The following is a 22,503-nucleotide window of genomic DNA, read 5'->3' as shown; positions in this document are numbered from 1 at the left end:
GAATATGCTTTTTTGCTGCCTCTGATGTTTGCTATACCTTTTTATTTTATTTTTATTATGAAAGATTCAGTTTCCAACTATTTTAAACGTTATTCAAATATATGTATAAGTGTATATATATATATATATATATATATATATATATATATATGTATAGCATTAGCATTAGTAGAGGCATTTGATGCAAGAAAGCAAGCTTATGCAGCATCAGCCAAAAAAAAAAAAAAACCCACTTCCACTTCACCCCTCTGTTCGTTCAAAATACCTGTCCAGCTGAGCCTTAAACTTATTTAGGCTATCAACCTCCACCACAAGGGATGGCAGTCTGTTCCACCAACCAACCACCCGCTGGCTAAAGGCAAATTTCCGCACGTCTATCCTACATCTGTCTTTCCTCAATTTGAATTTATGCCCTCTCAGGTGATTTTTCTGAGCTAGAGGAAGAATCCCATCAGCATTGAGCATGCTTAAACCATTCAAGGCTTTATACACCTCTATCAGATCACCTCGCTGGTGCCTAGTCTCCAGACACTGTAATTTGCAAAACTTAAGCCTTTCTTCGTAAGAGCACCCCTTTGTTCCATTCACTAATCTTGTTGCCCTTCTCTGTACTCGTTCCAGCAGCTCTACATCCTTCTTGAAATGAGGCCTCCAGACCTGTATACAGTACTCTAGGTGTGGCCTGACCATTGCCTTATACAATGGAATAATCAACTCCTTATCCCTGCTGGAAAAATTCCTGAATATCATTGACAATACTCCATGAGCTACTCTTGCAGCCCGTCTGCACTGCTCAGAGAACTTCATATCTGCCTGCACAACCACCCCCAAGTCCCTTTCATTCTCTACCACTGTCAGTGTAGTACCACAGAGTTGATACGTTGCTCTGGGGTTGCTTTTTCCCATGTGTAGTACTTTACATTTGTCAATGTTAAACTTCATTTGCCACCTCGAAGCCCATCTGCTCAACCTTTCCAGATCCTGTTGCAGCAGCATAGTGTCAGTAGTGTCCTTGACAACCTTGCCAACCTTTGTATCGTCTGCAAACTTGGACATTAAGCTTGATATACCATCATCAATATCATTTATAAATACAGAAAACAATAATGGACCCAACACTGAGCCCTGAGGAACTCCACTAATAACATTAGTCCACGATGAGCAGTGTCCATTGATTACCACTCTCTGTCTTCTCCCCCTCAACTTTATCCATAGCAGCAATTTGCCTCCAATGTCACACTGCTCCAATTTGTGCAGCAGTCTTCCATGTGCAACAGTATCAAAAGCCTTTCTAAGATCCAAGGATATAATATCAAAGTTATTCCCTGCATCCAGTTCTTTTGTGACTGCATCATAGTATCCAATCAAGTTGGTCAGGCAAGACTTCCCCTTAACAAAACCATGCTGTGTCTGAGCTATAACTGAAGTCTTGTCTAAATGATCCTGCAGTGCTTCTTTAACCAGTGCCTCCATTAATTTTCCTGGAACAGAAGTTAAGCTCACAGGTCTATAATTACTTGTGTCAGCCTTTGATCCTCCTTTGTGAATTGGGGTCACATTTGCACATTTCCAGTCTATGGGTACCTCCCCTGAGTCCAAGGAAGCTCTCATAATTATGGCTAAGGGTTTGCTTACTTCCTTTGCTGCCTCCTTTAATATAACTGGATAGATCCCATCCACCCCGGGTGCCTTTCTTGTGTTTATCTTCAACAGTTTCTCCTCCACTTTACTCCCAGTTATTTCAAGATTCTGTAGCTTACTGCTAGAGTTGAATACACCTCTGGCATTCCCCTTGCTGAATAACTCCTCATGTGTGAATGTCGATGCAAAATATTCATTTAGTTTGTTAGCTACCTGAGCAGGATCATCAACAGTTGACCCATCAATATCAAGTGGACCAATCTGATTCATCCCCTTCCTTGTAGAGTTTACATAAGTAAAGAACTCTTTGCTGTTTTTCTTTGCATCCCTTGCCAAGGATTTCTCGTAATCTGCCTTCGCCTGCCTAACCTCCTTTGTAACTTGGTTGCATATCAACTTGTATCTATCATAGGCTTCTGTGTCATGTGTTAATTTGTAAGTATCCCATGCATTTTTCTTCTCTGCCATATGCCTCATAGTATAAGTATGTGTCTATATATATATATATATAGACACACACACACGTTCTTTTTTATACTCTGGCACAGCCACTACATCAGAGAAGTTTAATTATTTTGACAGTGAATACAATCATTAACTGTATTTTGTATTTCACAGTCTTCAACTGTGGTCAGTGTAAATATATTACAATGAAAAATAGACAGATATTGAGCATTAAAAGATAACATAAAATTATAAAAATGAATTATAAATTCTGGTATCAATGCAAGATAATTGCCTTACATTGATTCCAGATTCAGCTGTGCTAGTGTGTTGTATGACACATGGAAAGGGGAGCATGAGAAAACAGCATATTTCTTTATAACATGTGACCAAAACACATCGTCACACTTCTTGGTGCGAAGGTAATTAACAGTGTCCTTTATTAAGATATCATAGGAATTAATATTCCTATTAATATTAATTCCAATTATTCCAAGGAATTCCAATGATTAACAAAACTCTGATTAAAAGGAAAACCCAGCCCTCTCTAAGGTACCTAGTTACTATGCACACAGTCGCCAGGCGCCTCCGTAGCCAGGTGGGAAGGAGCAGCAGTGCGTAGCACACCCTTCTTGATTAGACCGGGGTTCAAGCCCGTCACCACCAAATACGGAACATGCGGAAAGGTCAGGGAATGACCACCGCACCGGAGCAATATGGCCTTAGTTGCTAATGCTCCTAAAAAACCAAAATAACAGCACACAGTCACCATATTTGAAGTTACTTTTCACATAAACACTCTCTCTTGCCAATCTCACCAGGCATATTACACATCTGAGCTTTTGAAGGAGCTTAATGCATCTCTTTAAGTGTATCCTTCATCTCTCGGCACAGAATTCCAAGTGTGGTGCTATACATGTGCATGGTCACCTGCATAGCACCACACTTGAAATTCTTATATGTGTAATCATACCCTCCCTCCCGATGAAATTCGGCACCTCCGTAGCCAGGTGGGCAGGAGCAGCAGCAGTGTGTAGCACATGCTTCTTGATTACACCGGGGTTCGAGCCCCTGACACATGGAAAGGGGAGCACCAAATACAGAGGTTGCAGAAAGGGAATGACCACTGCATATCCCCGGACAATATGGCCTTAGTTGCTAATGCTCCTAAAAAACAAAAAACAACAACCCGATGAAATTCTGAAAACACATGCAACCATGTATTGTATAATCCGTGAAAAAGATAACACTCCTACTTTATATACTATATATAGATGTGATTTTTCAATTTAAAGTGGTGGGAAGTGCAATCTAATTAGATGTTTGTATACAAATAATCACAAGGACTGTAAATTCTATCCATAGTTTTGCTGATGATAGCACATAGAAGATGCATTCCACCTTTCAATTTGAGAAACCTTGCTCTGCATAAACAGCTTCAACTTCTCGAATATCCAATACAGGCAGAAAGTTTGGCACGTGGTGTTGTTAATGAATTATTGAACAGATAGGGAGGGTATGATTACACATAAGAATTCCAAGTGTGGTGTTATACATGTGACCATCACGTATACAAAGTATAACACCAAACTTGGAATTCTGTGTTGAGAGATGGATACACTTAAAAAGAGATGCATTAAGCTCTTTGAAAAACTCAGATGTGTAGTGTGCTTGGTGAGATTGGCAAGAGGGTGCTTATGTGAAAAGAGACTTCAAATATGGTGACTGCAGTGCATAGTAACTAGGTACCTTAGAGAGGGCTGGGTTTTCCTTTTAGTCAGAGATTTGTTAATCATTGGAATAAGTTGCTTCTGTGGGTATTGGAAAATTCGAAGGCAGTTGTATGATAGACGGGTACCTATGAGAAGAGGGTGAGACACATTGTAGTGCCTTTTTTTTTTTTTTTTTTTTGCAGCAAAAGTCTCTAGTTACCTTCCACACTGTCCAGGGAAACTTCTAGCTTCTTTGCACTCTAGCTAATACTAATTGCTCCTGAATTTTACATACCTATTGGGTGAGCCTTTAGCAACTTAGGACATAAACAGTGTAATAGTATACTAATAACCTTATCACAAGCTCTTGTTAAAATACATGATATCTCCAGTTGATATTCTATTTTGGCAATTTCCAACTGCCTCCAACTTCTGTATAATCTAACCAGTGATTTTTTTTGGAATGTTGAAAAGCTCTGAAATCCATGTTACTTAGTTCTGTCCTATGACATCCCATCACTTTTTCATATTCAGATTGCTGTACTTATATTTCATTTCTTATCGATTGTAAATAACTGCTACCCTCTACAACTTCATTTACACCTCTTTGCACTGTCCTCTACAGTATTTGCATAATCAACACTTTATTTAAAATATGCTTATTTGTTAGTGTCTCTGTATTTTAGTAACATGATAACTTAGTATATAACCTAAAAAGAAATTGTATAAAATTTAGGAAAATAAATTGAGCAATAAAAATCAGATGAATTCTAGCAGTTATAGTAAACTAGCTGGAATTGGTGTCAAAAAATTAGTCATCAACCTTCCTAATTAAGGAGTAGGTTTATGTAATGAAACAACTGTTCTTACTGAACAATAAGAGTTAAGGTTATTAATTTAATTTTTTTTTCTTACATTATTTCAGGCATGTATCAAATCTATGTCACAAGTTGATTGCATCCGGCCAATGATAAAAGCAATGCAGCAAAGAAAAGATTTGACTGGAGTGGCTTGTGAAGCCCTTAACAATATGTTTAAAGTCAATAATGAAGATCTAACCCATCAGGCAAGTAATTTGTTACAATTAGTAATTAGTTATAACCAGTGTGAGCTGTGAATATTTTAACAATGGGCTCGCAGTTTTTCTAACTTTCTACTCAGTAAATTCAATCGGTCACAAAAGTGACATCATCCGCAGACTCCACCAGAGGCGCTTCTCGCGCTACTAGTAGTGTGATTAGAGCGCCTGACACATTTTTGTGATTGGTATGATATCTTAAGTCGGGCAGATTCAGGGGAGTGGACAGATGGGGCTTATTGCCCTCTTAACTATGCTTTTAGTGAATGTGTAAAATGTTCCTAGGTCTATCTAAAAAAAAAAAAAAAAAAAGCTTAAAAACCTAGTCGTCATGCCCCTTACGATGATAACTAGATACAATAGTGACTAGAGTTCTAACTTTTTAGAATTCTTGAATAGTATGACTTCAACAATGCAAGTATTTGTCATATGACTGCGACAATACAAATATTTGTCAACAATTTATTTTTTTCGTCTCGCATTTTGGTTACATTCCATTGTTAGGTGCCCCTAACAGCTGCGTATGTTGCTTCAACTACAAAGATCGGTACTTCAATCGACACTGTTTTCCAGAGATATTTAGATATGTTGTAATCGCAAGTATACATCTGTTACTTTAGTTATCATAAATCCATTGTATCTTGTCTTCCAGAAATTATGTAAATTTGTGAATGATCAATAAAATATTTAGAATAAAAAAGCTCTTATTTCGTAATCAATATATACAAATCAAAATGCCTAAAAGAAACACGAAGGATGTTTCATCTTCATAAAAAAGTTGCATGTGCTCGGCACACTCAGAACATTTTTATTAGTCTTTTTTTTAACAATTAGGGAAATATAATGGATACGTTTTTTTTCATGATAAAATTTTAATATTGCAAATAAAAAATAACATGAAATATTTCCCATATCACAAATAACATAAAAACTATCACAAAACATTCCACAATATAAAAACAAATATTATATAAAAAACAAACTTTCTAGAAAAAGTACACAAAAATCACAGATTACATGAAAAAAAAATATTACACAAATATTCCAAGAAAATTGTATTCTAAAATTTTCCATATGCAATTTACTTCTTTATTAATATTTGTTGTCAGTCTTCTGCTTTGCTCAATAGCTGAGCAATGATTACAGAGGAATGATTTGACATAACAATCCAGATCAAACTGAAGCAATGGTTTTCCATTTAGATGTATGGTTATCATAATCTGCAACGTGTTTAATTGTCAACATTATTCATTCATTCACTCAATACTATTCATTACGCTGAAAGCTCGCTCAGCTTTGAGAGTGCTAATCGCAATGGTTTCAAAGATATTTCTGACTTTCTTAATTAAAAAGGGAATTTCACTTGATTTTAAAGATAAACTGTCTTTGACAAAATCTCCTCTGTTAACACAGAGGGGCAGCATTCCTCTGTGTGGTGTGTGTGTGCCACACCTCAACCATATCTTACATTGGTTCACACCTGGATGATCACCGGAAATATGGCTAGTGCCATATTTCAGGACTTGTGGATGCGGTTATACTGAGGGGTTACTAACAGTTCCGCCATCCTGAAGGAGAGGATTTGGCTGTCACAGGCTGATCGGACTTCATCTAGTCCACTTGGCTAGAGTGTCGCCCAAATATCAGTTCCATTAGTGTTTTAGACTCCTAGGTAGCAACTCCAGCTGGCATACCTGGGAGAATGTCTGTGACAGCTTCAAGGACCTAATTCATCTGGTGTTTTATAGTTCCCCCAATCTGAATTTGGTTTCTCTCGCTACATTCTGTCATGTGCTCTAAATAAAAAAAATAAAAAACCTACAACAAATTTAACAAAAAAATTGCTAAAAATTAAATTTTATGGTTAAAAAACACCTGAGTCAAATATTTGAAATATGATCACTGTGTTCCAATTTGTGGCAGAACCCTGGAGGGTTAAATTTTGTAAGAAATTGATTATTACAAAAAATTCAGTACAATGAATTATTTTTGAAAATGAAAACACTTAAGAAAGTCGCACTATTCTCAGGGGTCTTCAGCAAAAGATAGGAAATATCCTCCAGAATTTAAAAATTCAACCAGCCAACATTAAAAGATCCATCAGTAATAATGCAGCCTCCCATGAATCTGAAGTATAGTCTCTTTCAATAAACCCAGAAAGGAAAAATACAAAAAAAACAACAGATAAAGAACCTCTGAAAGTACTGTTTCAGAACAGGACACTGGTGAGTGTCTTTATCTCTGGCCTACTTGAAAAGTGACATCACTGCTTAAGTGATCATCACCATTTTTCTTATTTGATGTGAAAACATCTTTGGCGTCACCTACCAAATTTCGGACCGAAGTAAAACCAATTTGTCATGATTTTACGGCCATGATTAACAAACCGGCAATGCTGATTTTGCAACATGGAAATGATGTGTCACAAAATGGTGACAAAATAGTGCATTCCAAGAGAACGAAAGAGGTGTCATTTCAAGACACGGAAATGATAATGTTGTGACATGTCATTTCCGTGTCTCAAAATCACATGTCAATATGTCTTTTTTTCCAGCACTATTTTCTTGTAACACGTGAATGTATGTTTGTGAGTTTGAAGCTTGATGCTTCCCTAGACAGACACTAACTTGTCGATCATTGCGATGGCATCCTCATTGTTCTTGCCCAAAGGATGTTTGGGAGCGTTATTTAGCCACAGCAAAATGTGTGCGTGTGTACGACTACCACGATATTGAAATTCTATGCGCTTGAAAAAGTTGACCACTTACAATTGACCAAATGGGCATTGAGACTGCAATATGTTCATAATTACATCCACAATCTTCTTGAAATATATCGCCCAAGTTACAGCATCCTTCACTAGAATCACCTTCTGCATGAAGTCCATGTCACTCGCATCATCTTTGCTAATATTGTGCCTCTTATTCTGTAACTTGTACAATACCCGAAGCACATGCAACCAAGTGATTTTATTGGCACCCAGAGTCAAGAAAATTGTAGGTTTACTAAGCTGTCTAATAATAGTGAATAGATCATGCTTACTTTGAGCCCAGTATTTGTCAAACTCAGAACAAATGGCCTCTTGGACTTCCATCCATATGCCATTGATATTTGTTGTCTATCTCTTAACATTTAGGTGGTCAATTTTCACAAAAATCTGTCTACTTTGACAAATAATTTAAAATTGAAATGACCTTTAGCCTTGTGGTGGGAACAGCTCTCCACCCCATCACGAGGAGGTAGATAACGCCATCAAGCAAAAATACCTGACAACTCATCAGTAAAATAATAATTAACAATAAGTGACTTAAATATTTCTTAAGTAACTTTCACTATATGGTTCTATCAACTATCTTGACATTTTACATCATGGGCATGCACACAAGCCGCAACCCACCAGTACCTACTCAACCTTCATGCTAACAACCTCCACAACCACAGCTGGACAAGGACACCATAATCTGGTCTTTCTGAATACTTAAAAGTTGCTTGCACTACCCAGCAGGCCCTAATCACTATAGTCAATCCTTCTCCGAAGGATATATATCTCCATACAGTGATGGGTGCAGATCTTATCCACCACCATTTCCTTCTGTGCAGAAGGAAATGTCCTTCTCCAGCAGTTTATGCACTTTGGTGCATCTGCTCTTTTCATACAATTTTTGTATGTGTCCTCTCCCTGCACAATGACCACAGAACTCTCCTGCAGCAATGTGCCCAAACAACATAAAATGATAACACTGAGTCAACGTCAGCAGGCCATGCACCCGATGAGACCCCCCAATCTATATATACACATGCTTGAGCTAAGAGGATTCTCCTCGCAGCTCCAGAGATTTCTCTTACAAAATTGTAGCCAGAGAAATCTCTGGCCTTATGTCTAGTCACAATGTTCACTTCTGAAAGCACTTTTTCCTTGGAAAGTCCACTATCTGCGAAGTTCCATTGCCAAACTTCCTCATTGAAGTGATCCCTTGCAACTTTCTACGTCTACGTCGAACACCATCAGTTTTGGACGTTGACAGAGAGTCAGTAGTAGGTCGAGTTTGGAATTGTCCTTAGGAAGGCCAACTGGTTTTCGATACAGCTGTTAATATATTCTTTGGATTTAATTTACTTGTGGGTTAGTTTTGTATCTTTATGTATTTGAAAGCCACCATCAAAGAGTCTCTCGTTCTCATTATCTTCATTGCTACGTAAAGGAGATGATGTGGAGTAACACTGCGTTGGTCAGATTGTCTGGGCTCGCTCGTTGCCATTATGAACGGAGTCACGTAAATTCTCTCTGAATGTTCTGAATTGTCCATGATACATGCTGGGAAAGGACAGTTCCTCTGCATGCTCGTCAAACAGTATGCTTTGTAGTACGTTAATTTATTCTTGGACGATTCTAAGATATTTATCGTTGCTCCACAACAACATTTGCTATTGGGCAATGAGACTTTCCTTGATCGGAACCGCTTCACTTATGTCGTCTTTAAACAAATTAATTTCAAGTGACTGTCATCAAAGAATGACTGATCTGTCACGATTTGATACAATCGATAGGCATGTCAACCAAATATTGAAGCCACGCTTTAACCTCTCGCTTTCTTACTAACCCGATCAGATAGCTGGACTTGTGTATTTTCTTGTGTTTTATATGCACGAATAAGGCTCATAGGACAATACCGCATTCTGGGTCAAGTGATCAGTGTGCCTGTTTCAATCTCCCTTGGCAAGCAATGGACCATTGTGTTGACTTAAACAGGCACATTGATCACTTGGACCAGAATGTCGTATTATCCATATGTGTGTCCCGGGCACCTTATTTGCATGAACGGTAAGCAAGGAGAAATAAGCCTCTGTGTCACTAAATCCAATTTCATTAAATGCCATGGAATTCCTGAGTAGTCAAAGCCGTTTGACTTAGATAGCACTCAAATAGTGTTGTTCTTAAGTGATCCTCTGCAAATATTACAAGGATCCCATCAACGTCAACATCGGGAAATGCAGTGCATATCAATGGTGCATCTTTAGCAGCTAGTTTCTTTGTGTCATTTTTGAACCGTCATTATCATCAGCCATTTCAGTCCACAGCAACTTTCCAGTTCCTTCTGTTTTGAGGCGCATCCGTAGCCAGGTGGGAAGGAGCAGCAGAGCGTAGCACACGCTTCTTGATTAGACCGGGGTTCGAACCCCTCACCACCAAATACGGAAGATGCGGAAAGGTCAGGGAATGACCACCGCATATCCCGGAGCAATATGGCCTTAGTTGCTAATGCTCCTAAAAACCAAAATAACAAATAACAACAACCTTCTGTTTTGAGCACAGGCCATCCATTTACTACCCACAAACTCATGAATTTCATCTATCCATCTCCGCCTTTGTCTTCCAGGTTTTCTTCTAGCTCCTCTTCGGTACCATTCTGTTATTTTTTTAGTCCATCTATCATCATGTCTTCGAGCTATGTGTCCTGCCCAAGACCGTTTTAGTTCTTTAGTTTTGATAAGAATGTCCTTTACTTGAGTTTGCAGCCTAATCCATGTGTTTCTCTTCTTATCTAACAGTCTGATTCCCAATATAATTCGTTCCATTCTTCGCTGTGTAGTTCTCAGCTTCTCTTCCATTCTTTTGGTGAGTGCCCAAGTTTCACTTCCATAAGTCATGGTGGGGAGTATACATTGGTTCATTATTTTACGTTTCAGACAGACTGGGATATTGCTCTTCAGTATGTGACTATATTTCCTGAATGCTCTCCATCCAAAATTTATTCTTCTCTTGACTTCCAGCCATTTATCATTATTACAGCTAATAACTTGTCCCAAATAAGTATATGACTCCACCTTTTCAATTACTGCTCCTTCAATCATTATTTCCCTTTCTGTGGCATACTTGTTCATCATTACTTTTGTTTTAGTCCAAAATCCTTACTAACTGTGCATAACTGATTAAGATTTTCCTCTAATTCTTTGGGATCATGGCTTATGACCACAATGTCATCTGCAAATAAATGGTTTAGGTACTCTCCGTTCACATTGACTCCTTTCTGCGACCAGTCTAATCTTCTGAAAGCTTCCTCAAGGGCAGCAGTAAACAGTTTCGGAGATATTGTGTTTTCTCAATTTTAAATTTCCTACTGTCTTTGTCTAGTCTAATAAAGGAGGTAGCACTCTCATATATTTTCTTCAAAATCATAATATATGGGTTATCTATGCCTTGCCTTTCCAGTGCCCGAAACATTGCCTTATGCTGTATGGAGTCAAATGCCTTTTCATAATCCACAAATGCCAGGCATAATGGTGTTTTATATTCATTTGCTTTCTCCAGTAGCTGTGATATTACGTGAAGGTGATCCATAGTTGAGAATCCTGTCCTAAAGCCAGCTTGCTCTTTCGGTTGATTCTCATCAAGTATTCTCTCTAATCTGTTAGTAATGACCCTTGTGAACAACTTGTAGATGTGGGATAACAAGCTAATTGGTCTACAATTTCCAATTTCTGATTTATCTCCTTTCTTATGCAGCAAAACTATGATTGCATTATTCTACTGCTGAGGCGTCACACCTTTTTGAATGCACTTTGTGAAGAGCCTTGCCAGTTTTTGTGTTGTCTCTTCCTCCCAATTTTAACAACTCTACAGTAACTTCATCTTCCCCCGGGGCTTTCTGGTTCTTCATTTTCTTCAATGCATGTTCTACCTCATCAGGAAGAATATCGGGTATGCCGTATGTGTTGCTACTTTGCAATCCATCTTCCCTACTGCTAGCATCATTCCCTCGCTCCTTGTATAATTCTCTATAGTAGTGTTCTGCTATTTGAATTATATCCTCTCTGCTGTTTATAAGTACACCATTGCTATTCTTCAGTTTCAGTATCATTTGTCTTTCTGTATTACTGCTCATGGCTGCTGATTTAAATCCTTTGTTTTCCCTTAATGCTTGTTCTACTTTTCTTGTGTTAAATATTCTTATGTCCTCTCTGAGTCTCTTTCTAATGGCTTTGCATAACTCAGTATACTCAATTTTCTCCCTGTCAGTGTTTTTCTTGCTCTTCATTTGTCGTCTTCGGTTCATCATGGCAAGTGTTTCTTGACTAATTTTTTCTTCTTTGTATTTCTTTTTCCCTATAGGTTTCTTGGGCTTTATCACTTTCAGAAAGTTGTAATATTCCTCGTCGATATCTTGGTCCTGAACAGTCTGCAGAAGCTCAAACTTGTTCTTAAATTCCAGTACATACTGCTTTTTCTCCTCTTCCGTTATCTCAAAAACTTTTGTATTATTTACTTTTGTATCATTCACAATATATCTTCTGTTAGCATTAGCATTAGTAGAGGCATTTGATGCAAGAAAGCAAGCTTATGCAGCATCAGCCAAAAAAAAAAAAAAAACCCACTTCCACTTCACCCCTCTGTTCGTTCAAAATACCTGTCCAGCTGAGCCTTAAACTTATTTAGGCTATCAACCTCCACCACAAGGGATGGCAGTCTGTTCCACCAACCAACCACCCGCTGGCTAAAGGCAAATTTCCGCACGTCTATCCTACATCTGTCTTTCCTCAATTTGAATTTATGCCCTCTCAGGTGATTTTTCTGAGCTGTTAGTCAGGATGAAATCGATTTCATTAGTTGTTAATCCATTTGGACTCTTTCATGTCCACTTTCTGTTCACCCTTTTCTTAAAAAACGTGTTCATTACTGACAGTCCTTGAGATTCTGTAAATTCCACAAGTCTTTCACCAATTCCAAAATTTCCTATAGTTTCCCAACCTTAGTATTGAAGTCCCCCATAATAATAGTGTAGTGGGTTTTTTGCTCATCCAGAAGACTCAATTTCGGTGTACATTTCTTCAACCTCTTCATCAACATGGCTCGATGTTGGTGCATAAATCATTATAACCTTTAGCTTGTACCTCTTAGAAATATTGAGTATTAGTCCTGACACCCTTGGTGATGTACTTTTGAATTCCAAAATGTTGTTTTTAAAATCTTTATGGACCAGAAACCCAACTCCAACTTCACTGTTTCCATTGGTGTACAGCAGATTTCCACTTGATAAACTTATAAGTGATTCATTTCTTCTTGTTTCAGCCAAACCAATAATATTCCAATTCACATTTTCTAATTCCTTAGACGATTTTGAACCATAGACGATTGCAAATGTAACATACAGAACAGAAATAATATTTCATAAATATTTTTTCAAACTCTCGATGCACTTTCTTATTTAAAAAAGGAGTCTGTGTAAGGAAAAGGGCTTGATCATTTAAACTCATCTGCTCTGCAATTGGAGAAATTATTATTATTATTACTAGCCATATATTGCAAGGAAGCCTGAGGCTTATGCTGCACTAGCCAAATGTTCCGTTGTACATAATTAATACTCACTTTGGGTACATCATTGTTAGATGGAGCGGCATTGCTGGTTTGGCACTGCTAAATCCTATGCATGATTTTCTGTTCGTCTTTTATGCAATCTGGATGGTGTTTGTCGTTCTTGCACACTCGTTGCTATCTCCATCTTTATTTTGTTATGTTGACTTGCTCAATACTCTCGACAATGCTCTACATTTGACTTTGGAATCGTTGAACACAAAGGCTATAACAATGTGGCATTCAGTCCTTTTCGCTACTCAGAAAATTATTGATGTGAAAACATCTATAGTGGCACCTAACAATGGAATGTAATGAAATTGTCATTTGCTACAGTCAAAATACTTGTATTGTTGCAATCATACTATTCAACAAATGGCTATAATCAAATGGGTAATTAGGCTTATTGGCTTGGATTTCGCTAACCTCTTCCAAACGTTGATTTGGTAGAGTAAGTAGTAGGCGTGAGCATAAAACGTTACATTGTTCATGACTTCGGTTCTGGCTGTTTGATTTTAAAATGGTTCTAATTTTCGTCAAAGATGATTTCACATAAAACATCTTTTGTGCATGCACATTTTTTTTTTAGTTTTCTACTGTGAATGTTTTTGTGAGAAAAACAATTTTTCCCCATCTCAGGTGTGTGTGCGAGTGTTTTTTTTTTTATTTAATTTTATAATATTGTGTTTGTAAAATAAGATTTTTTTTACAGATACAATTTTTTATGGGCTTGTAAAAAAAGCTCATAAAAGTTCCTTGCATCATGATGGGATTCAAATTTAGTTTTTTCCCAATGGAACAACAGTGAGTATAACCACTTTGCTATCTGCGAGAGGATTTTGTATGTGTGCATGCATACACACGTATGTTAGAGAATAAAAATAGAGCATTCCATTTCAGTTTCTAGATATCACATGAGAGTGAACACCGTAGCTGAGTGGTCAGGAGCGGGAATGCAATAGCACACGCTCCTTGAGTAGACCGGGGTTCAAGCCCCTGACTGCTAAATATGGTTGATCTGCCAACCTGCACTGGACTAGCGTGGCAGATTATGGTCCATCTAAAAAAGCTGCAGTTTACCTTTTTAAATATGCAAAATTTGTTTATGATAAGAAAAATTATTTGTTGAAATCATGAATGTTTCATATTCTAGGCTCATATCCCATCAGAGACTTCCTAAGATTTACAACCCTAATTTTCTTCATTAGGATTGTAATTAGTCAATCTTGACATAGGAAGTAAGGTTTCCCCCCCCCCCTTGGGTTATTCCAGTTTTTACAGTCTCATAACTTTGAAATTGGCCCTTGAATGCATAGTAATGAGACGTAATACATGGCATTCATAAACTGGCACACTTATGCTCAAAACAGCCATGTGGAAAAAAATCTCCAATTCATAACATTCACTTTGCTACAAACACAGAAGTTTTCAGAACTCTCTAAGAGAAAAGTTCTGGAGGCTCTATTAATTGATTGCCAAACTCCCTCCACATGTTATTACAAACATTTGGATAAATGCTGCATTCTTCCTTTTTCAACAGGTATTTCCATGGACATATTTTCTAAATTAGTATCAATCATTTTCACCTGTTCCTTTCTAACTAGTCCAAATGTGTTCATCAGCTGGTCAACATCCATTCAGTTCAACTCAGAACTCATCAAATTAACTTTTTATTTGTTCCTTCCACTTTGATTTTTTTTTTTTTTTTTCTGAAACATCCGCCATTCTTATACATTTAATGAAACTTTATCATAGTCTAAAGAAATTAAGTCTCACATCTAATAATTTGAGTATGTTATTTAAAAAAAAAAGCACAAATGATAATGTACATTTCATTATTATTTGTGCATTTCTTAACACTCACTTTGTTTATATTTGATTGAGTTCTCTAAAGATGTAGTGTAACCATTCCTTGAAATGTGCTTTATAATAAATCCATTTCCTTTTATTCAGCAAAGCTATTGTATGATGTTATTATTTTGTGGCTGTGATCAGTTATTTGAAATCTTGTTATTTTCTAGGCTATAAATAGTCATTTAGTATCATATCTGTTGGAATTGTTGGAAGGCAGGATGGATGCTATAAGTAACCCTGCAGCTACAAAGGCACAGGTAGTCCAAGCACTGAAAGCAATGTGTTTATCTTTAAAATATGGGGACCAAGTAAGCACTTTACATGTTTTTAAATGTTTAATAAAAAAAAAAAAAAAAAAAAAAAAAGCTTAAATTTATAAACAGATCTTAAGTAAAGAAGTAAATTCATACTCTTCTAATGATCTGCTAGTTGCAGCAGCCCATTACAGGTTTAATGATTATCAAAGTCCAGCAAAACACTGAACACTATTAGTACATTTGGAATATACAGGTAGTTCCTGACTATATGAGTTAATTCATTCCTAGTGCACACTCATAAAGAGAAAACTCGTAAACAGGAATTTATTTCCCATAGATGCAATATTGAAAATGGGTTACATTCACAACAATGATATTTGAACATAGTAATGTTAAATAAAGGTCAAGAAAAGAATAGTTTATGCATAAACAATTCTTTTTTATCCCAAGAAATGAAAACATAGCCTTTAAAAAATCAAGAAAATTATAATAATAAATAAATTATTTATGAGATGGCAAAAGACTTCGTTCAAAAGATGTCCATATGAGGAAAGATTTCGAATGTGTTCTTGGAAACTAGTGTTTAAGACTGTTATATAAATATTAAAGAATGTTTATTCTACATCATCATCGACTAAATGCACACTCATTGGTGTTTCATCACTCTTTGCTGGTTTGCACTTGTTGTTGGTTTGTTGGAATCCCAAAGAATGTTTATTCTACATCGACTAAATGCACACTCATTGGTGGTTCAGCACTCTTTGCTGGTTCGCACTTGTTGTTGGTTTGTTGGGTCCAAGGAGTCATCGTCGTCTTCAGAAATGCTTCAAGAGTCATTCGTTTCCAGACAGTCTTCTCTTTTCTTTATAAATTTTACGATAACATTGCATGAGCATTTTTTAAATCTGTAGCAACTTTTCTAGTGCATTTGAAATTTCAATCTTGTGACTCGAAAATCTCAGTTGCTTTTTCTATGTGTTAAAACGCTTTGTCAAGCCCCTTGAAAGTGAAGGAACGTACAGGAGTTTCAGTGTTAAATCTTCTTCCTCAGCTTCTTCACGTTTTGCCATTTCAAAGAGGTCTTCATTTGTGAGCTCTTCATTTTGAGCTTGAAGCAGATCAGTGGCAAAACTCAAGCTGCAATTGGTTAGCAATATTAATGACTGCTTCTGTTTAATTTTGTGCAATCTCTGCTGATTCTTGAAACCCTTCAAAATTATCAATAAACAAAGGAAGAGTTTATTCCAAACACCCTTGAAATTTATCCCCCTTAATAAGCTGGATAAATTTGAAATAAGACAACACAGCAGAAATGAAGAGCAACACAACCACTCTTTGTAATGTCAGCATGGTAACCACTTTATGTTATTATTATTATTATTATTATTATTATTATTATTAGCCATGTGGTGCAAGGAAGCCTGAGGCTTATGCTGCAACAGCCAAAAAAAAAAAAAAAAAAAAATCTGAATTACCCTGAGAGAGAGAGAGAGAGAGAGAGAGAGAGAGAGAACAAGAGTCAGAAGTAGAAGGGAATCATCAAGAAAGAGAAAAATGATGATATCCAGCTTAGGATCCTGGGTGTGCCAAGCCCATACTCACCAGATGTGAGCCCCTGGGGTTAATAGAATAATTTTCATGGATAAATGTGTATCTCAAAAAGAGAAATGAAATGATTATCACGTTACTGAAGAAAAAAAGGAAATACCCAAGGATAGTAGTGAAAGTATTACTGGATCAAAAGAAAATATCCAAGGATAAAGAAAGTATTATTGGATCATTGGAAACAACAAGCATTATCAATTTGATAATAAGTTAGACATTTGCAAATACTATGAAATATTAAGAGTTCTATTGTCGTAAATTATTCACAGAATAATCATCTGTGAATAATTTATTTATAATTGATTCAAAACCTTTAGAAATAAACTTATTCAACACTTAAAATATAAAAAATAAAATGGAATGAATAATGTTTCAGTATGAGAAGTTAAACAATAAAGAAATATTTGCAGAGTTGACAGGAAAAATCACAAGAATATTAGACTTGGAAAATTATCCATCTGAACTGATATTTTTTAAAATCATTCCTATTTATAAGAAAAGGGCATTGATTAATTTACTAATTATAGATCAATCACTATCCAATCATGTTAAATAATGTAATTGAAAATTGTATAATTACACATAATAATGTAATATACCTATAAATAAATTCTTTATTACATAGCAACTTATACACATACCAGAAAGGTAAGCATATAAGTTTATAAAGATAAAAACTGAAGCATTGTTGGAAAAACTAATTGACTCGTTTAACTTAAATTTGAATAATAATAACTCCAGGGGCTCACATCTGGTGAGTATAGGCCCGGCACACCCAGGATCCTGAGCTGGATATCATCATTCTTCTTTTTTCTTGGTGATTCCCTTTTGTTCTCTCTCTCTCTCTCTCTCTCTCTCTCTCTCAGGGCAATTCAGAAAACAATTTTTTTGGCTGGTGCAGCACAAGCCTCAGGCTTCCCTGCACCATAGAGCTAATAATAATAATATATGCTGCAGAGAAATATTAATCATACTGCATTGAGTGTGACGCAGGATAAAGTCACTCGTGTTCAGGCCTTAGGCAGAGGGGTCGGTTTGAAAAATCAGAGATGGTCTCCCGAGGAAGACAGTGGAGCGAGTGGCGCTGTCCCCCTTTGGTTACCACAAGAGAAGGGCAAGAAACCTCCAGCCCTACTAACTGGAAGTGCTTCTTGCACAACTGCGCTTGTGATCATCCAGGAAGGGAGAAAATGCCAACGCATGAAGTGGAGCATTGAAATGAATACATATATCATGCAAGCATACTACGAAATAACGAAGCTGGAGACTGATATGACAACTCACAAGGGGAGACTGCATACCAAGTGGCTGGAACGATTCCCAGATATTCAGGTCACCGAACAGCAAACAGCGGACCAGAAAAGGACCATCATCACGAAGAACCTGATAGCTCCTGCAATCTTGGAAAAAATCAAGCAGGACATGAACGATCAACTGCAAAGGATAAAGAATACGGAACTACAGGAGGAAGAACATACCACCACCAAACCAGAGGAGAGAGAGCAAGAAGAAATACAACCCACAGCAGCTGAAGTGGAAAGATATGAGGTCATGATATCCAGAATAGAGGATGAGTGGAAGAAGGCCCTAACAGAATTCGAAGGAATGGACACAACAAAGATTCACCTAATACCGAAGCACAGGTCAAATAAAATCTTGTGCAGAGTCACAGACCACCTGAATCGCCACATAATACATAATACCGCATACCACATAATACCGCAGCACAAGGTAGCAGCCACGAGGATTAACGGGAGAGAAGCAAGAGACCAGCAGCAGAAGAACAGGAAACAGAAGGAACCACCAGCTTGGGAAAGAAGACTTTAGCAGAAGATAGAAGAATTAAGAGTCAAGATAGGCCAATTGACCCAGTACCAACAGGGCAACAGAAATAAGAAATTAATTGGAAAAGTGAAGAGCATCCTCAAGAGACACAGCATCCACAGCAAACATGAGACAAAAAAATCAGAGAATAGCAGAGTACTTGGACACATTGAAGCAGAACCTCCTTGCACTCAGCAAGAGATTACACCGATACAAAGAGAGCTCCCAGAGGAAAATAAACAACCGAATCTTCAATGAGGACCAAAGAGGCTTCTACAGGAATCTCGGAGAAGACGGGAAAGAAGGGAATGGATCACCAGAGAAGAAGACAATTGAGGGGTTCTGGGGAAGTAAGACATAACAGCCGAGTGCCATTGAGAGAACTAGAATGCAAGGACGTACAAGAAATGAGAGGGTGGGAGATTCGGGAAGAAGTAAAACAGACGATCAAGAACTCTCGCAACTGGAAAACTCCAGGAATAGATAACACCCACAACTATTGGTACGAGAAGCTCACTTACACATGCAAGCACCTGGCAGAGCAGTTCACCCAAATGATAAGGCGCCTAGAGACAATCCCGAATTTTCTCACTCAAGGAATCACATATCTGAAGCCTAAAGACGAAGATACAAGAAACCCAAAGAAATATGGGCCACTCACCTACCTGCCTCCCAACAATGTACAAGATCCTGACCAGCTGCATAACCAAGAAGATATCACACCACTTGGAGAGCCAGAACATAATGGCTGAACAGCAGAAAGGAAGCAAGCGGCAGAGCAAAAGATGCAAGGAGCAATTGACCATAGATGCCGCAGTTATGGAGCAAGCCTACAAGAAGTGCCGCAACATGTACACAGCCTACATCGATTACTGCAAGGCCTTTGACTCCGTGCCTCATTGGCTAATAGAGGCACTGAAGATCTACAAAGTCAATCCGATAGTGACAAACTTCCTAGGAGAAATGATGGCGAAATGGAGTACCACCATTAAGGTCGAAAACATCACAACCAGGCCAATCCCCATCAGGAGAGGAATCTTTTAGGGAGATGCTCTAAGCCCATTGTGGTTCTGTCTAGCACATAACCCGCTATCCACCATGCTCAACAGTAGCAAGCACGAATATAACCTCAAGGAAGGAAGGAAGGAAGGAAGGAAGGAAGAAAGAACCTGTACACTCACCCATCTGATGTACATGAATGACATCAAGCTCTACGCGGGAACCAAGAAGCACCTTCAGCAACTACTCCAGATCACCGAAGAATTCAGGAATGATATTAGGATGGAATTTGATCTAGACAAATGCAAGACCCACGGATTGCACCAGGGAAAATTAGTCAACCGAAACTACCAGCTGCAGACTGGTAAAGAGATCGAAGCCATGGCAGAGGCCTACAAATACTTGGGGATGATGCAGGCTCAGCAGTTACAGCACAAGGAAATTAAGGCCTGCGTAACCGAAAAATACCATCAGAGGCTCAGAAACCTGCTGAAAGCAAAACTGAATGGAGGGAACACAGTTAAAGCCATAAACATGCAGTCTCAGTGCTAACATACTCCTTCGGGGTCATAGATTGGACTAACACCGAGCTGGAGGATATCAAGAGAAAGACAAGGATGATGATGACCAAGAGCCGCCAACTCCAACCGAGATCTGCCGTACAGAGACTGACAATTGCCCATGAAGAAGGAGGAAGGGGCCTGATAGACCTCATTGAGCAACAGAAGACAGCAATAGTTAACCTGAAGGATTACTTCCAGAAACACACAGCAGCACTCCACCAGGCCATAAGAAAGACAGAAAAGCAGTATACCCCACTCAACCTAAGCGAGAAGTCCCCCCCAACCAGGAGGTACAAACGAAGCTAGAAAGATAAGCAGAGAAGACACTCCATGGCAGACACTACAATGATCTCCATCAAGATCACATAGATAAAACTGCTTCAAATGCATGGCTCACGAGCGGGACGCTCTTCCCTGAGACTGAAGGATTCATGTTCGCCATCCAAGACCAGGTAATCAACATCAGAAATTATAGAAAATACATGCCAAGGAGCCCAGAGTGTCTGATGATACATGGCAGTGATGCCACCTGACCTCAGAAACGATCCAACACATCACTGTGGGTTGCAAGGTGATCACCCAGACTGAGTACACTTATAGACATGACCAGGTAGCAAGGATAATACATCTGAAGCTAGCAAGGAAATACCAGTTGACCAAAGAAAGTGTACCATAATACAAGTGCGAACCACAGGCAGTACTAGAGACCCCAACCCACAAGCTGTACTGGGACCAAATAATAATTACAGATAGGACAATCCCGCACAACAGACTGGACATAAGCCTTGTGGACAAGAAGGAAAAGACTACCTATCTGATTGGCATAGCGATACCCAACACTGGCAACCTGCAGAAAACCCATGGGGAAAAAAATCAGGAAGTACACAAACCTAAGACAGGAGATCAAAGAGATGTGGCATATGGAACAAATAACGACCATCCCGATCATCGTGTAAACCACAGACCCTACATAACAGCCTAGCAGCAATAGGTCTCCCAGCAAACACCTACAAGGAACTCCAGAAAGTCGCAATCCTGAACACCTGTAGGATAGTCAGAGAGTTCCTTGACCAACAGTAACACCAGACATAACAACAACCACCTGTCTACTTGGTAGCAATACCTGTCACGAGGTGGAACCCCCAATCAGGGAGAAATAATATAAAAGCAATAATAATAATAACATTGTACTTATATTTGTTGTGGACCTTAACTAATGCTCCTGATTTAATAGATGTTTTACTGAAAAATAAACTTCAGAAATATGATATACGGGACAAAAATATATCAATTATTTAATAGTTATTTAACTAATAGGAAGATCATTGTAAACATATAAACAGAATCTGAGGAAGAAAATCTGTATAACAAAATCGATATCTGAGTAATATATGTAGTCCCACTTTTATTTAGCTCTCTGTTTGAAACTATTCAGTTTGTTCATTTGTTTGTTTGGGGATTTATTAGGTGCATCGGCTTCTATGACCATAGTGCGCCACATACTATTTAAAGAATGTTTCTTAAAATATATGCAAATGATAACATATTTTATACATTTGGGAGAGATTTAAGGAAACTACTTCAGAATTACAATATTAGTATAGTATTAGTATTAATAGCAGTAAATGATGCAATAAAGCAAGCTTATACAGCATCAGCAAAAAAAAAAAAAAAATATCCCATTTCACCTATCCATCCATCCATTCCAACAGTTTGTCTAGTTCTTCCTTGAATTTATTCAATCTATCCACTTCCACAAAAACAGATGGAAGCTTGTTCCAGCAATCCACCACCCATTGGCTGAAGGAAAATTTCTGTACATCTATTCTGCAACTAACCTTCCTGAATTTGATTTATGCCTTCTCACGTGCATAGTCTGAGCAAGAGGAAGAATCCCATAAGCACTGCATTCGTGCAAGCCATTCAAAGTGTTAAACACCTTAATCAGATCACCTTGCAGGTGCCTAGTCTCTAAACACTATAATTTAAAGAAATGAAGCCTTTCTTGGTAAGAGTACCTCTCCTCATCACTAATCTCATTGCCCTTCTCTGAACCCAATCCAGCAGCTGTACATCCTTCTTAAAACGAGGCCTCCAGACCTGTATCCAGTACTCAAGATGTATCTCATTGTATAATGAGATAATCACCAGAGGTGATTATCTCTGCTAGCAAAAT

At 37.9% G+C, this 22,503-nt stretch overlaps 1 protein-coding gene across 1 annotated transcript in view; it reads left to right on the top strand.

The window, feature by feature from the left end:
• Rme-8 (receptor mediated endocytosis 8) overlaps nt 1–22,503 on the top strand; it is a 699,549-nt gene that overhangs the window by 647,202 nt on the left and 29,844 nt on the right. The window contains exons 50-51 of the mRNA XM_090387774.1: nt 4,723–4,863; nt 15,247–15,387. Of these exons, the coding sequence (XP_090243900.1) occupies nt 4,723–4,863; nt 15,247–15,387 (282 nt within the window). The remainder of the gene's footprint in view (nt 1–4,722; nt 4,864–15,246; nt 15,388–22,503) is intronic.

The sequence above is a fragment of the Mastigoproctus giganteus genome, chromosome 13 (genome assembly GCF_048544385.1).
Source record: "Mastigoproctus giganteus isolate SK-2022 chromosome 13, ASM4854438v1, whole genome shotgun sequence".
Taxonomy (NCBI): Eukaryota; Metazoa; Arthropoda; class Arachnida; order Uropygi; family Thelyphonidae; genus Mastigoproctus; species Mastigoproctus giganteus.
The sequence above is the reverse complement of the archived record's forward strand: the minus strand, read 5'-3'. Positions and strand labels throughout refer to the sequence as shown.